The 16579-nt window shown below is 50.8% G+C and overlaps 1 protein-coding gene across 1 annotated transcript in view; it reads right to left on the bottom strand.

The window, feature by feature from the left end:
- Window positions 1-16579, bottom strand: part of LOC138754746 (collagen alpha-1(V) chain-like) — a 244223-nt gene that overhangs the window by 75513 nt on the left and 152131 nt on the right. The window contains exons 31-40 of the mRNA XM_069919517.1: window positions 15536-15643; window positions 12670-12723; window positions 11342-11395; window positions 10566-10610; window positions 8978-9031; window positions 5788-5832; window positions 2476-2529; window positions 1508-1561; window positions 295-348; window positions 90-197 (exon numbers count right to left, since the gene is read on the bottom strand). Of these exons, the coding sequence (XP_069775618.1) occupies window positions 90-197; window positions 295-348; window positions 1508-1561; window positions 2476-2529; window positions 5788-5832; window positions 8978-9031; window positions 10566-10610; window positions 11342-11395; window positions 12670-12723; window positions 15536-15643 (630 nt within the window). The remainder of the gene's footprint in view (window positions 1-89; window positions 198-294; window positions 349-1507; window positions 1562-2475; window positions 2530-5787; window positions 5833-8977; window positions 9032-10565; window positions 10611-11341; window positions 11396-12669; window positions 12724-15535; window positions 15644-16579) is intronic.

Genomic DNA, 16579 nt, shown 5'->3' with positions numbered 1-16579 from the left:
AACAGATAAGAGAGAAAGAGAGAGGGAGAGAGAGCACCTCGTGTGCCATTGACCGCAGCACCTGCCCCGTTAGCCCATGACCCTCTCACCTTGGGACCTTCTTTCCCAGATGCGCCGGACAGGCCTTGTTCGCCCGGTGGGCCAGGGGGCCCTGGGTGTCCCCTCTCACCCATTGGTCCTGACTCACCACTGGAACCCTAGGGCAAAAGGCACAGAGTCAGGGTTACCTGCCAAGCTCGGGGCGGGTCCCACGGCCAAACGGGCGGCAGAGCAGGCAGAGAAGGAAGAACTTGCCTGAGGTCCGACCACACCCGGGGGTCCGGGAGGGCCTGTCTTGCCTTGAAAGCCCTGGAATCCAGAGGCACCACATCAGCAGGTGTTGCCCATGCACATGTGAGAAAGAGAAGATTCAGCCATGAGGGACATACAGTCACAAATCTACACCAAGTCCTCCCGCTGCCCAATACCCCTGGCAACACTGTGAGATCTCATCCAAGCCAACATCTCTGGTCTATTGGCCAACTCAATGAAATGCTTTCCAATAAACACCTCTGGGATATTAACCCTCCCAGTAGTGGTGGATTAACCAGCACCTGGCCCCCTCGGGTGAGCTTTAGTAAGGCCACCCCCCCCACCAACCTTGCCCCCAGCCCCACCCTTTTTTGAATAGAATGAAGTGACGTTACGTTCAATAACATATTAAGGGCATCCAAAGTGGTCAATAGTGACCCCTGGGGTCGATGGTCGATGGGACTATTCAAAAGGTCACAAAATGCCAGGGGGTCGAAAAGAGGTCTGTCTGTTTGTCCAGGGAAATCAATATGGAGCACTCTAGAAATGTCCAAGGAGCTTCAGTCAGGGTAACATTTGATCCTGAAAGTCATGACCACATTGACCTTTAAGGTCATATGAAGTTCAAAAGTACTTTTTTAAGACCAGCTTGCACTGACTTGCTTTACTGTTTATTCTACAAACATTTACTAGTACTGACTTGCATGAAGTGGTCTATAATTGTAGTAACATTTGATGTGGAATGTCACGACCACGTTGAATGTAACCTTTAAGTTGGATGGAACAGTCTTTATGTAAATGCTCCTGGTGGGGGGAAAAAAAGCTAACAGCATTGTTTATTATGAAATGCTTAGCTGAAAATTATTGTGTTTTGCCAGAAATCAACTTTGTTACAAAGAATTTAAATGCTGTCTTTGAAAAAATACATTTTATGCAGAATTACCATGAAGTTTTTTGGCAAACTTCTTTCAACCATGTAGTCAACAACTGAGTGTTTTATTAGCCGGGTATCCTGTTGGTACAACATTAAAAAAAAGCCGCCCAACACCGACCCCTGACTAGCTAATGGTAACCAGTCAGATTGATCCCTGTATTTTGACTCTCTGCTTCCAGCCACCTGGCTCTCCCCAGTGGGCTCCTACTCCAGAGTAAATTAACCAATAAACCCCCACATCCTGGGACATTAACTCTCCCAGAGAAGAGCCACATTACTCACCACTTCTCCCCTCTGTCCAGGATGTCCTGGGATACCATCCTTTCCTGGAGGCCCCTGTTGACAGAAGGCATCAGGGTGAGTTGTGAAGAGTTTTGCCCATGGCCACGGGTGAATAAGCACAGGACGAGCAACGGTTTGTGTCAGCTGCAGTGGAGGATAGGTATATCTGGCGGGCCAGGAGAGGGAGTGCCCGTAGTCTGCCTCTGGAGAGGAGCTGCCTCATCAACACCCGCCAACACCTGGGTAGTGTGTGGATGCCAGTGTTTGATGTTCACCGCCCCCCCCCCCCCCCCCATCCCCACCCTTGGTCAGATAGATGACTGGTCCTCTCTCACTCAAACCGACTGACATTCACAGACACCTCCCCCTATCTCCCACAGTGTGAACAGCGTGCCCTGGTTGGTCCAGGAAATTCTACCCCAGTTTGTGTGTAACACACATTCTGTCAGGACAGAGAGAGAGCGTATGCATAGATGTGTGTGTGTGTGTGTGTGTGTGTTTGAGTGTGTGTGTGAGTGAATGTGTGTGAGAGTGTGTGGGTGAGAGTGTGTGTGGGTGTGAGAGTGTGTGTGTTTGAGAGCGTATGTGTGTGTGTCTGACTGTGTGTGAGTGTATGTCTATGTGTGTGTGCATCTATGTGTTTCTGTGTGTGTGTGTGTTTGAGAGAAACAGAGAGTGTGTGTGTTTGTGTGTAAGTGAATCAATCGGTGTGTGTGAAGCTGCATTCCATGTCCATGAGTGTGTGATAGCATATATGTGTGAGAGTGTTCATGTATGTACGTTTGTGTTTCTATGTATATGTGCACATCCATGTGTGTGTGTGTGTGTGTGTGTGTGTGTGTGTGTTTCTGTTTGAAAACATGCGTATATGTGAATGTGTGCCTGTGCATGTCTGCATGTAGACTGTGCATGAGCGTGTGTGTGCATGTGCAAGTGCATGTGCATGCGTGAGGTGCAAGTTCACTCACGGGCGGCCCCTTTGGTCCTGGGAATCCAGTTGGCCCTTGAGGTCCAGGAAGTCCCTGCAATAAACGGGGACAGAGCAGGAGGATTAAAATGAGACACTCACCTACTGGCAGGAGCAGAGCGACATCTGGCCCGAACTCCCAAATGCACTGCTCCAGGATGGGGCGCAGGACAGGCAACTCATCCTGATTCGGGCGAAGGACTCACACAGTTGGCGACTTGCAGGCAAGGAACCCGCCCACACCAGGCTGCGGCCTGCTGGAGACTGGCTCATGGGAACCAGGTAATGGAGTCGGGATTTGGGAGGATGTCAAGGGTAGGAATGACTCCCAAAGGACACTGGGCTCTGAGGGCCTCCTCATCATGTCAGAGGCTTGGATCTGGAGCTCGGCTTGCCAAATGCTTGGACTAAACTGGAGTCTGTGAGCTTGCGGAGGCTTCAGCAGCGTTGGAAGTGAATCTATGGACAGTCTTGGGGTACTCTCTTTTGCATCAGACTATAAGGTGTGCCACCAGGCAATTCCACAATGGCCAATCTCGGCAGACTACAGGCATTTTCGTGTAATATTACATTTCTGTTTTAAATTGAATAGCAACTGCTCTGATCTAAACAGAGTATCTGAACAAAGGCCTCTGGGATACACTGCTGCATGGAACATACCAGGGATCGCATGCCAACCGAACCCCGGGAGGAATTTGGCAGATCGAGCAGAATCGGCGGGGGGTGGGAGAAAGAACAGCGGACACTTCAGGCCAGAACCCTCTGTCGAATCTTGAGACCGAAAAGGCAGCTGACACCATAAAGGATGCCCTGGTCACCTCCTCTTCTCAGAACTGGTAGAAGGTACAGGAGCCTGAACACCAGGGTTCAAGAACAATTCCTTTCCAACAACTGTCAAGCTCTTGAACTGCCCCCTCGTTACACCAATCAGGGACTGCACAAAAAAGGCTGTCTGCATTCTTGTGACACCACTTGTCTTCTTGCATTGCATTAACTGTCAAGATTGATAACCTCTTTTTCAATTTAATTTAATGTAAACAATTGGAGTTGTTTCTTCTTAAGTGGAGTATCTGTTTGACCGCAGCAGGCAAGAATTTCAGTGCATGTGTACAGGACATTGCACAGTGTGCATGACAAAAACTCATTGGCGTTACTTCATCAAGAGCAGAGAAATCCTGGAGCGAGTTTACAACATATTGGTTCAGGCACAACTTAGGGGTTTTTAATGCACAAAATCTGCGTTATCACCTGCTCACATTTCAACAGAAAGGTGAATTTACCTTTAACGCAGAGAACGGAGAAGGTGAATTATGCGGTCCTTTTACGCAGAGGATGTTCCCAAGCCAGCTTCTGAAGGTGAAGGAGGCAGGGGATGCAGTGCAGTAATGCCACCTACCAAGGTGACGCAGAACATGCGCTCCAGGAAGTGAGAGTGCCCCGTGCACAGCAACGGTGACTGAGGACCAGGTACGGGCGATCCGTTCGAGCAGTCTTAGAACTCGGGCAGATCTGCTCATCGTCACCTTCATGGGTGGGTGCTTTAACGTTCGCCCTCTTGGCTCGTGGGCTGGTGGCGTCATCAGCCCTCCCTACCCCCTTGGAGCCACTTTCAGCGGCAATCCCTCTACGTGGGAGGCAGAGCGACTCCGCTCCGCCTCTGACACTGCCACCCTCAGTGGAGGGAACCTGGAGCCCGTCAGTCCCGCCAGTCCACCGTGGGACCTTTTAAGTGGAGCGTTGTTAAGGCGGAGGAAAACAGTCTTCGCCTCCCGGGAACCGTGTGCAACTGTGCCCTGGGTATATGATCGGGCTGGAGAAGATGCAGAGAAGATGCACTGGGGTCTATCCTGGGTTGGAGGGTCTCAGTTACTGAAAGGACAGTGGATGTATGGAACAGTCTACTGGAGGTCACTCAGGGAGAGGAAGAGCAGGAAGATGAGGCATACAGAATCAGGTGGGAGCAGTGTGGGTAGGACAATTGGATGGATGCATGGATGGGATGGGTTTAGAGGGAGGATGGGGCAAACGCAGCAAGAGGGAATGGTGTGGGAGGGACATTTTTGTCAGCATAGGGAAGTGGGGCACAGGACCCCTTGTGAGAAGAAGGGGGAGGTTGAGGAGCTGAGGAAATGCTGGAAGTCAGGCAGCATCCGCGGAAAGCCCTTTGCGCGATTCCAGCATTTTCTGTTTTCATCGTCTGCAGTATGATTTTTGACTGGCGGATTCTTGACGGGGACAGGCATGATGGGCTGAATGGTCTGCCATGCCTTAAACTTTCAATGATTCTGTGACACTTCATCTCTCCAACTCCCTTCCCCCCCCCCCTCTTCTTCATCCGGCTCCCCTCTTTCGTCAAAGGTCACCGAGTTGAAAGGCAAACCATTTATCTGCACATGGTTGCTGTCCGGGCAGCCGAGAGTTTTCTGCTCAGTCCACTTAATTTCTGATTTTCAGCGTCTGCGGTATTTTTTGCTCTTCCTCTGGTCATTTATCCTGCTATTCCTCTGTGTAGATTGAAGGGGGTGGTTGATACTTTAGTGCCCCTTGGTCTCTTGATGGCAACTCTGAACCATTGGGCAAGCTTGGGGAGTCCCGTGTGAAGGGGATGCGAGTCCAGCAGAGGACCTACTAACTCGCAGCCCAGACTTGGTGAGCTTTGTAGGGGTGCGGGGTGGGGGGGGGGGAGAGAGGGAGAGTATCACCGCCTGGCAGGATGCAAGATTGGGGTTTATCCTCAGGAAGGAATCTGGGAGATGTTCCAAACAGTAATAACGATGGGGAAACTTTGAACAAGATGCCAAGCCCAGAAGAAACCTTACACATTGAACCTACTTTGATCTCACATGGGTGAAGGGATGCCCAGGGGAGTGGCCAATGAGGAGGGATTGGCAGAGGGATGGCCAGTGAGGAGAGATGGGCTGAGGGACGGCTAATGAAGAGGGATTGGCTGAGAAATGGCTAATGAAGAGGGATTGGTTGAGGATGGGCTAATGAGGAGGGATGATGGAGAGTGGCTAATGAGGAATGCTGGTAAGCACCCAATGAGGAGGGATGGTGGGGCAGAGCCAATGAGGAGGGATGCTGTAGCAGAGCCAATGAGGAGTGATGGTGGGGCAGAACCAATGAGGAGGGATGCTGGGGCAGAGCCAATGAGAGCGATGATGGGTAGCAGCCAATGAGAAGAGATGGTGGCTGCCAGGCATTGCCCGTGAGCTGCGGATGCCCAGTGTCAGAGGGGTACGGTTGGTGTGCTTCGGACTACCTAACCCTTTCCCTGCTCGGGTTCCGCATCGATGGGGGCAGATGCACTTACCCTCTCCCCAGAAGGACCAGGAGGACCATCTGTCCCTGAGGTTCCCTGTTGAGAGAGCAGAAGAACGGAGTGAGTGCAGCAGAGAGTGTGCAATATTCACAGAGAAAGCCCTTGGCAATCCATTCAGTCCCCATCTCCATGCTGAACATGATGTCTAAATCAAACTGAAGCTCTATTGGTCACACCTGTTAGAGATCCCTCCATCCCCTTCATGTGTCTACCTGGAAGCTTCTTAAACACTACTACAACCATGGAACATTACAGCACAGAAACAGCCCCTTCAGCCCATCTACTCTGTGCTATTATTCTACCCCATCCCATCAACCTCCACCCAATCTATATCCCTCCAAACCCATCCCATTCATGTGCCTTTCCAAATTTTCCTTAACTGTTAAAATCGAGCCCCATTCACTGCTTGGCAGCTCCTTCCCCACTCCCACCACTCTATGTGGAGAAGTTCCCCCTAATTTTCCCATTAATCATCTCACATTTCACCTTTAACCCATGTCTTCTTGTTTCACCCATCCTCAGAGGAAAAAGCCTGGGAACAACTTTTACTTTGTGAACCAACTTGGAATGTAATTTTCAAATTGGTTAATACCTCTTTATGTGCCCGCCACTCCCTTCTACAATTCAAAGTAGTCCATAGGGTTCACATATCCAAAGTCAAACCATCTCCTTTTTTGATGTGGATGTATCTCATCGTTGTGGTAAATGCAACAATTGAAGATGCTTCATTAATTCATATGTTCTGGACATGTCCGAGTCTTGAGAAATATTGGATCAAAGTATTTGAAACTTTCTCTACACTTTTTAAAGTTAAGTTTAAACCTAATCCCTTAACTGCTTTATTTGGTATTGCTGGAGAGAGTGATATAACTCTAACGACATCTGATTTGCATGTAACCACTTTTATTTCTCTTACGGCTCAGTGGGCGGTGTCGCTCAGATGGAGGGATGTTACCCCGCCTACTCACGCTCAATGGCCACGTGACGTGACATCATGTTTAAACTTAGAGAAGATTAGATGCTCTGCTTCTGATTTGAATGAAAATTTTCAAACACTTTTTCAATTATTTTTATATTCTTTGTTCTGTTATGAAGGTAGAAATATTGACTAAAGAGGTCATTTATCACTCTGATAAGGATTTGACCTTTCTTTGGCTAAACAGCTTCCTTCTTGGCAGTATGTCCAGTGGTTCCCAACCTTTTTCTTCCCACTCATCACTTTAAATAACCCCGATGCCATCGGTGCTCTGTGATTTGTAAGGGATTGTTTAAGGTGGGATGTGGGTGAAAAGAAAAAGGTTGAAAACCACTGTTTGAATCGTCCCTTATTGACTCGTTATGAGCACGGTTTCAGAACTCCAAAGGAAATGGGCCAAGGACAATTTTTCTCATGCAAAATGTTTCGGTCTACAGCAGGGACTCTCTGCCTTCCCTTCCCACTCACATCCCACCTTAAGCAATCCCTTACTAATCACAAAGCACCAATGGCCGAGGGGTTACCTAAAGTGGGATGTGAGTGGAAAGAAAAGCATTGCGAACCACTGGTTTAGATTTTCCTTTTTTATAATAAAATAATATCAATACAATATAATCTGTTTGATTAAAATATGAGGATGAAATTATTTGGTTTAAGTGTCATGAACATTTTTGAATTTTAACATATGCTGTGTATTTTTGGGTGTGAAATTTCAATGTCAATATTGAAAAGGAAAATCCTGCTACTTGCAGTTATTCATAATTTTATATGCTCCTGTCAAGTCTCCCCTCATTCTTCTATGCTTCAGGGAATATTGTATCTGCTTCCACCTGACCTCTGGCAGCCCATTCCAGATGCCTCACACACTTTGTGTGAAATATTTGCCCTCACATCCCCTTGAACATCCTTCTGCTCTGCTTAAAGGAACGGCCTCTGGCAAGCGACACTCTTGCCCCGGGGAAAGATCCCGACTGTTTACCCCATTGCGCGTCGGTACGCCCCGCAAACTCCGTCAAGCACAAAGTTCAAGAGGTGATGGCTCAAGTGTGTGGCACTTCCTGAGGTCACGGGTGGGGGGGGTGGGGTGGGGGTGGTGAAACTGACCGCCAGTGTGAAGCTCTTCACTCCTTCCCCATTGCAAAGGATCATGATTGGGTTCTCAGGCTTGGTGAAGCAGCTCTGACTTACTACCCACACTCTCTCTGTGATACAGAGGACGCAGCTGTCTCTGCTCTGCACTGCTCCATTGTTTTTAATTTCATTTGGAGGTGCAATGCGGTTACAGGCTCTTCTAGCCCATGATCCTGTGCTGCCCAAATACACCCATGTGATCCATTAACCTACGAACCCCGTACGTCTTTGGAACACGGGAGGAAACTGGAGCATCCAGAGAAACCCCGCACAGGTCACGGGGGAGAACATGCAAAAGTCTTACAGCGCTGGATTCGAACTCGCATCGCCAATGCTGCAATATCGCCACACTAATTGAACCGAACATCTCTCAGCATCTCCTTCCCCTGGTCTCTCCTCCTCTCCCCTTACGTGCGACCTCCCAGCATAGAGTGCCTCACACTCACCCCGAAGAGCCCCCATTTCTCTGCCGATGTCAGTCGCTGATCAATGTCCTGCAGCGCACAAACGCACTGGAGAAACTCAGCGGGCCACGCAGCATCCACGGGAAGTGAGAGGCCGTTCACCTTTCGGGTCTGAGCCGACTCCCAACGCAGGGCCCAGGCCTGGATGTTTAGTTATCCTTTACTCCCCCTGGACGCTGCATGACCTGCTGAGTTTCTCCAGCAAGTTTTGTGTCCTGGACCCCGATGTTTGCAAATTTTCTTCTTTACCTGATCCTGTTGCTCTCTATGCAGCCCTCAGCACTGCCCGAAACCTTTCATTTAACAGTACACGGCGGTAGAAGGTTCTTCCAGCCCATGGAACCTGTGGTGCCCAATTACACCCAATTAACCCACCGACCCCATCTGTCTTTGTGGGAGGAAAGTGGACAATCCGGGGAAATCCCAAGCAAACACGTTGGAAGAACTGAGTCACTGGCGCTGCCACAGAATTGCGCTAACCATGACACCCTGTAATTCATGGACCTCAGCCACAGCTCTCTCTCTCTGCTATCCCCTGCCCTCATCAGACTCTCGCGCCTTGAGATCAGGCACTGTTCAATGACGCTTGGATCCCCAGCCCCCGAAATACCTTTGGCCCTGATTTGCCGGTCGCTCCTCTTGGTCCCCGTTGACCTCGCGGACCCTGGGAAAGAGATAAAACACAAGAGATCAGTCGCCCGGTGATGGCTCGAGGCCAGAAACTGGCCAATGAGAAGGTGGAGGAATCCAGTGACGGATTACCCCATTAGACTGAGTAGGCTGAAGCCTAGGGGCCCGGAAGGTAAGGAGGCCCATCCGTGATCTGATTGATCACCCGACAGTCCAATGAAACGCAGAGGGCATCACATATGGCCAATGAAACTAGACGTGAGGGAGTGGGTGTGGGAGCAGTAACATCATGCAGCTGATCACGTGACTAGAGATCGGTAGCCGCTGTTGCCTTGAGAATAAATGCCACAGTCATGGTAGCCCTGGAGACTGTAACCCATCAATAGCTCGGGCCCAGAGCAAGGTGAGTACTCCTGCGCCATTGGAATCGGGCCGCAGCCGCATCCTGGGGTGGGTGCCTCTGCTGCGGGTGGGGATGGCCTCGGTATCCGTGGGCCCTCGGGAGCATCTGCTTGTAAAATGGCAGGTGCATCTGGCTGGGGCTCGTCGACCTTGTCGGAGCCCTGACTTGGTGGCAGCCACGATCTCTCTGTATTACTGGCTGCTGCTTGTGCCCGCAGGGCCGGCATGCAACAACGGGGGTTGGGGGGGAGGTGGTGCAGGTGGTGGGGCACATGCAGCCTGCTCTACCGCTGTGTCGATCTCATCGGTGGCTGACCTACTTCCGGAGCAGTGATCCAAGGCGGCTCAGCGGCAGAGGGACAGGCAATTTTTCGGGTTGAGACCCTCAACCAGGGCACCAGAATTCTCCTCCTCCACACTTTTATTTCTATTCAACGAAGGGTGGGGGCTGTGGAGCAGGGGGTGGGCAAGGTCAGGGGGGAAAGGAGGGGCCTTACTAAATCTCAGCCTAGAACCCAGGTGGTAGTTAATGAGCCACTGGGGGAAACACATGCATCCAAACCGAATCATTGATTGACCATTACTTCTCCCTCAGTCACATGAACTGTGTTGCTCTCTGGATGTTAATTAAAGTTCAAAGGTTCCTTTTTATTGATGCGTAATAATACAATGAAAATGTAACATACATGATATACTTCAACTTCTGTCTACCGTAAAGCAAACAAAGAGTCACTCCCTAGCAATGGGAGCCTTCGTAGCCACCAAAAGTTGGCATAAAATGTGTATATTAACATTTTTTTTGTATCATTACATGAAAATAAAGGAATTGTGAATGAACTTGAATTTTCCACCTTGTCTATTCGCGGGCAACTCTCAGGGAACATTGGACATCGACTCCACATCCTTCCATCCATTAATGCTCCCCAGGGTCCTGTCGCTAACTTATGGCCATTGAAGTACAAATAAAACCCTTCACATTTGTCTGGATTCCACTCCATCTGTCATTATTTCCAACCGATCTATGTCATTTCCAATGACAACCTCCACTCTTCCCCCACCTCCCCCACACCACCCCCCCACCCCGCCCCAACATCGCCCGATGATCCACATCTCTGCCAAAAACTCCAAGGAAGGTTTCGGTGAAAATTCTCGCAGATCAGACGTACCGTGGGACCACGTTGTCCTCTCTGTCCCAATTTGCCTTGCAAACCCTGTGGGGAGAGGAGGAAGAGTGAGATTGTGATGTGGCTAAATGGGGATGAGGGAGGGGGAGAAGGATACAGTGAGGGAGAGTACAGAGAGATGGAGGGAGGGAGAGGGAGACGGAGAGAGAGAGAGAGGGAAAGGGAGAGGGAGGAGGGAGAGTGGGAGGAGAGAAAGAGATACAGGGAGGGAGAGGGGGAAGGAGAGAGAGAGGAGAGTGGGGGTGTGGGTGTGTGTGTGTGTGTGTGTGTGTGTGGAGAGAGAGGCATAGAAAGAGAGAGGGAGAAAGAGAGAGGTTGAGGAAGAGAGTGAGAGGAGCAGACAGGGAGAGGGAGAGGGGGAGTGGGAGGGGGAAAGAAAGGAAAGGGATGAAAGGGGAGAGGAGAGAGAGAGAAAAAGAAAGAAAGGGTTAGAGAGAGAAAGAAAGGGTGGAGAAAAAGATGGAGATATGGAATACGAAATGATCAAAATGGATGGCGATAAAGGTGAGATAGATGGAGAAAAACGGAAAGTTGATCGTGAAGGCAGAGAGGAAGAGAAGTGGAACATGATTGGAGTGTGGAGAGAAAAGCTGAATGAGAAAGAAAAGCAAAAGGAGAAGAGTGAGCTAAGGGACCAGAAGAGGAAAAAGCGAATCCAGGAAAGTGGAGGAAATTCAAAGAAATACCAAAAATGAGGAGGCTGTGAAATGGACAGAATAAGAAAGAGAGCAATGATGCGAGACAAGCACAGAACTTACCCGACCACCTTTCTCGCCGTTTGTCCCTGGGAATCCTGGAAAACCAATGGAACCCTGGGAACAGAGAGCAAGGATTAGCCACCCATAAATCAGAAGACAAACACCTGATATTCCAGCTGGGCGCTCTCCAACAGGAATAGCATTCATATCAAGTGCATTAGCCCACTCCCCGTTCATCCCCATATCCTCTCTCCTTTCCTCCAGCTCGCTACTCCCTTTCTCTCTCCCTTCACAGAGCTGTCCCCCCCATGCTTCTCTGTGACCCTCCCACCCATATCCACCTCTGACCTCTTGCCTGTGAACCTATGCCCCTCCCCCCATCGCTTTATTCAGGCGTCCGCTCCCCCCTTCCCACTAATCATCCCCTTGGCACCTGCCACAGGAGGTTCTCCACTTGCGCCCATGCCTTCACCATTTGGAGCCCCTAGCAGACCTTCCGAGTGAAGCAACACCTCAATTGTGAATCTGAGGGGTCACCTGCTGCAGCCGGTGGTCCCGCTGTGGCCTCCGCAACAACGGAGAGACTGGACGCAGATTGCTTCGCCGAGTACCCCGGCTCCATCTGCCACAGTAGAGTGGATCTCCCAGTGGCTGCCCATTTTAAGTCCCCATTTCTTTCCCTTGCTGTCACATCTGCCCGTGGTCTCATGCACCACCAGGCTGAGACCGCCCTCAAATCAGAGGGACAACACCTCATCTGGGTGCCCTCCAATTGGTTTCCTCCCACATTCTGAATAAAGGAGGGATAATGGATGTATTTGGGCAGGATTATTAATTTCTATCAAAGTCGCCCCCCCCATCAGATTCTTCCATTCACCCATGCACGACAGACAATTTCCATTTAATGAAAAAAGTTGGACGCCGCAGGGATGGGAGGGATGTGGAGAGGTCTGTGGTCTGGGAGCAGGTCACTGGGATGAGGCAGAAGGATAGGTTGGCATAGACTAGATGGGTCGAAGGCCTGTTTTGGTGCTACAACACTGTGGAGGCCCTTCAGCCCAAGATGTTGCACCGAGCTATATACAGGTGCTCCTCGGCTTACGATGGGGCTGCATTCCGATAAACCCATCGTAAGTGGAAAGTCGACAAAGAATACAGTTGCGATCGTCATAGCCTAACTCAGACCACTTACCATAGCCTACAGCTGAGCAAATTTCTCGAAAGCAAAGCCTATTTTATAATTAAATGTTGAATACCTTTTATCCCAAACAATTTCTAATCAGCCAAAGTATCGTAAAGTAAAAACATTGTTAAAGTCAAGCCATCGTACAGAGCGTGTGTGTGGTGTACTGTGGTGACCTGCTAAGCATGGACCATGATCTTCTCACCTTGGGGCCTTGTCGTCCAGGGTATCCGGGAAGGCCAGGAACACCGAGTTTGCCCTGAAAGAGACTCACAGTTAACGAGTGCTGGCCAAAAAAGTGGTAGACAGATAATTAAAACGTAGCCAACTAGCACCATCGACAGAGTTTTGTTCCTCCAAGTCAGAGGGCAGAGCTACTTCTCAAATTGGAGGCATGTGGCGGGGTGGTTGGAAAGGCGATTATGTCTCTCGTCTGAGTGCTACTGGGTCCACGTCTACCTGTCGCACGGTCAGGTGGTCGGCGTCTAAACCAGCTCCCCCCCCCCCCCAGCAGGCTTGCCTGGTGCGGAGGTTTGGCTAGACACCCTGCAGGATGTAAAACAAGACCTGTCAAAGGGCGGACGAACCCTCCTGTGGGGTCAATGGCCATCTAGCAAAAAGGGCATCCCTCACATCGAAGCTCAGTCTGGCTATTCACTGCGACAGATCCTCTCCCCCACACCCCCCTCCCCTGGCCGTCTTGGACCTCACCGTGCCTGCTGGATCCAGGAGGGGATGTCGAGAGGGTGGGTCTGGGCCTGTGTTAACCACCACCCCCCATTCCCGCACATGCTGTTCCTTTCAGAGGAGTGGGGTCTCCTCATATGAAACCCCATCATCATCCTCTGGGATGGATGGCCAGAAGAGAAGGGGTGTGAAGCCGAACAGGGGCGTATCAACGGAAAATATGAGACCAATCTCTCATATTCCGTGCGTCAAAATAAATGGCGACAAGGAGGTCTCACGTGAGCTGGCCTCGGCGGCATTTGGCTTTGGCCTTTTAATAAGTAGAGGGCGAATGGGAGGATGAGTAAGGGTGGACGGAGGCAGAGAAGAAAGAGGTGTTTGCCGAGAGGGTGAAATCAGACACCGTCTACACTAATCATGCCTCCTTCCATGCGCCACTTCTAGTCATCAGGGGAGGTGCTGGGATCAGCAGGGGAGCCCGGGGTGGTGAAGGAGACCACCAGGTGCCCGGCTAAAGAAAATTATTTTTCCACTATCAGAGGATGAATCGATGGCGGGCCCAGGCTGCCATACCTTAGATACGCCTTGGATGCTGAAGGAACCTCTAGGCAGGGAAAGACACGCAGAAATGCCGGAGGAACTCAGGAGGTCAGGGTGCATCTCGTGGAATGTAACAGGATGGTTCGAGACTCGGGTGGAGGGGCGTTGTGGGGGGCATGAAGGAGAAGGGGGAGGAACAGAGGGAAGTGGGAGGCCAAAGGGAGCTGAGTGGTGATAGGCGGGAGCGGGAGGCCGCACTCTCTGATTGGAGAAAGGAAAAGGGGGTGGAAGCCGCAGGAAGGATGGGTGCGCATGATGGACAGGGGAGAGAGAAGGGGCGAGGGAACATGAGGGGCGGGGGGAGTAAAAAGGAGGGGCGGGTTACTGCAAAATGGTGAAGTCAATACTGATGCTGTCGAGTTGGAGATGATGGGGACAGAATATAAGGTGTTCTTCCAATTTATGTGTGGCCGCAACACGAGGTCCAGGACAGATGAAGAAAGGGAAGGGAAGGTTGGTTGGACTGGAGCAGGTAACACAAGGCAACAGACAAATTGTAGTCCAAGTTAGAAATTTTAATTTGCCACCATTGGAGGACAATTAAGGAGGGCTTTGTGTGAAGTCAGGATATTGGCGGAAAGGAGGGAGGGGACTTGGAACAATCAGCTTGACGGAACAGTACCCCATCTATGGTTTGAACTGCAGAGGGTTGGAGGGATGGGAAGAGGGACTGGATATGGGCCAACAGAGATGGAGGGTGGGCTCTGGAGGAGGCTCTGGAGGAACTCATCCGCACAGAGAAAACGTCCTTCTCACCTTGCACGAGGAAAACTGGGGGGGGGGGGGGGGGCGGCCTGAATGAATGGCGCAGAGAGAAGGGAAGAGAAAGTAAGAGAAAGTAAGGTGGGAGAGAAGATGGCGGGGAGGGTGGAAGTGAGAGAGGAGGGGTTGCAGGGAGGGAAGGTGACAGGGAAGCATGGATGGAGAGGGATGAAATACTGGATGAACGATATCCTGTAACCTTGCGTCTTCCAAATGAAACGAGTCTATTATTCTAAAATGTTTACTATATATATTTTAAATTGTGCGTGTATGTGTGCATGCATGTGTGTGCCGTGGTTCAGACAAAAACTGTTTTGTCCAGTTGTACATGTGGTCAGATGATAATAAACTTGAGCTTGAAGAAGGTTACGGAGGGAAAAGGAAAGGTGGAGAATAAAGCTCAAAAGGAGGAGAGAAAAGAAGGGAGCAGTGACAGAAGGGAGAGGGAACAGGAGAAAGGGGAGAGGAGGGAGGCAAGGGAGGGTGAGGAGGTGGAGAGACGAGGAGGGAGGGGGAGGTGAAGAAGGGCATGGGGAGGGGAGGAGCAGGAGGAAAGGGAGGGGGAAGGATGTTGAAGGGTTGAGGAAGGGAAGGAGGAACAGGGGGAAGGGAGGGAGGGAATGGGGAGGTGAGGAGGAAGGTGAGGCATCAGGAAGAAGGGGGAGGCAGAGGGAGAAAATGGAGAAGGTGGGGAGGGGAGGGGGAGGAGGAAGGTGAGGGGAGAACAAGAAGGAAAATAGGAGGGATGAAGGGGAGGAGGAGGTGGAGGAGAGGGAGGGACAAGGAGGAATGGGAGGGGAGCCATGAGGAGGAAGGGGAGGAGGTGAGGAAGAAGGAGAGGGAGGGGGTGAGGAGGAAGGGGAGGGGGAGGGTCAAGGAGGAAGGGGAGGAGGTGAGGAGGAAGGAGAGGGAGGGGATGAGGAGGGAGGGTGAGGAGGAAGGGTAGGGAAGGGAAGGGGAGATGAGGAAGGGTTGTGGAGAGGGCACACCTTGGAGCTGTAACATACCACATGGTCTCTCACCTTCTCACCTGGCGCCCCGATTGGACCCGGGTCACCTTGGGGTCCAACTCGACCTTTCGGACCTTCCGGTCCGTCCTCTCCCCGAGGACCACTCGGACCAAGCTCCCCCTGAAAAGGCAATTAGAAAGGGGTCAGCTTCCAGCCCCCTGTCCAGCAGTCCCAGAGGGTTGGGCCGATGGGGAGGGGTCACGAGCTCTCAGTGACAAATCAGCGCAGTCCACAAAATATCTCCTCACCCTTGTGGTGAAATATTACCTTCACCTTCATTCCATTCACTGCCCACAAGCTTTGGGTTAGTCAGCATTATCTTTGTGTTAGTTTGGGGAGTTGAGTCCTTCTTTTGGGGAGAGAATGAAGGGCCGGTGTGCAAAGACCAAGTTCCCTCAAAACTGTCCCATCACATGACCAGGGTCACGCACAGAGTGAAGCTCCCTCCACACTGTCCCATCACACACTCCCAGAGTCAGACACTGAGCGAAGCTCCCTCCACATCGTCACATCACACATTCCCAGGGTCAGACACAGAGTGAAGCTCCCTCAGTATTGTCCAATCACACTCTCCCAGGGCAGTCACATTAATGATTAGATGTACTTGGCAAATCTCCCAAGGTACGAGGAGTCTTAAAATCTTTTCCATGACAGGCGATGGAAACAGCAGAGTATAACAAGGTTGGACACAGTGTATAACTCCCAGGATATTGTTTCCAAGAATTTTCCCTCTTTCTTATGCCAACAGCTAACATCAATATCCATGATGGACACATCTCTGGGGTAAGTCTGGATCCCATACAGCTCCTTGTCAATCCTTGAACTGGATCCAAACGTTCGAAGCTGGCAAGGCTGCCAGTGGAAAGAGGCACAGGGAAAATTGGGCCTTTGAAGGGTACATCAAGACCTTGACTTGAAAACCTTCAGGTCTTTGAGGTAGTGGGTAGAATCCAACCAGATTCAATGAAAAGATCGGGCCAGCTTAATGGAATGAATCAGTGATGAATGTTGACAAGTTCAGCCCAAAGGGAGTGCTGGCTACGAATTAAAATGAGG

This window comes from Narcine bancroftii, chromosome 2 (genome assembly GCF_036971445.1).
Source record: "Narcine bancroftii isolate sNarBan1 chromosome 2, sNarBan1.hap1, whole genome shotgun sequence".
Classification (NCBI taxonomy): Eukaryota; Metazoa; Chordata; class Chondrichthyes; order Torpediniformes; family Narcinidae; genus Narcine; species Narcine bancroftii.
The sequence above is the reverse complement of the archived record's forward strand: the minus strand, read 5'-3'. Positions and strand labels throughout refer to the sequence as shown.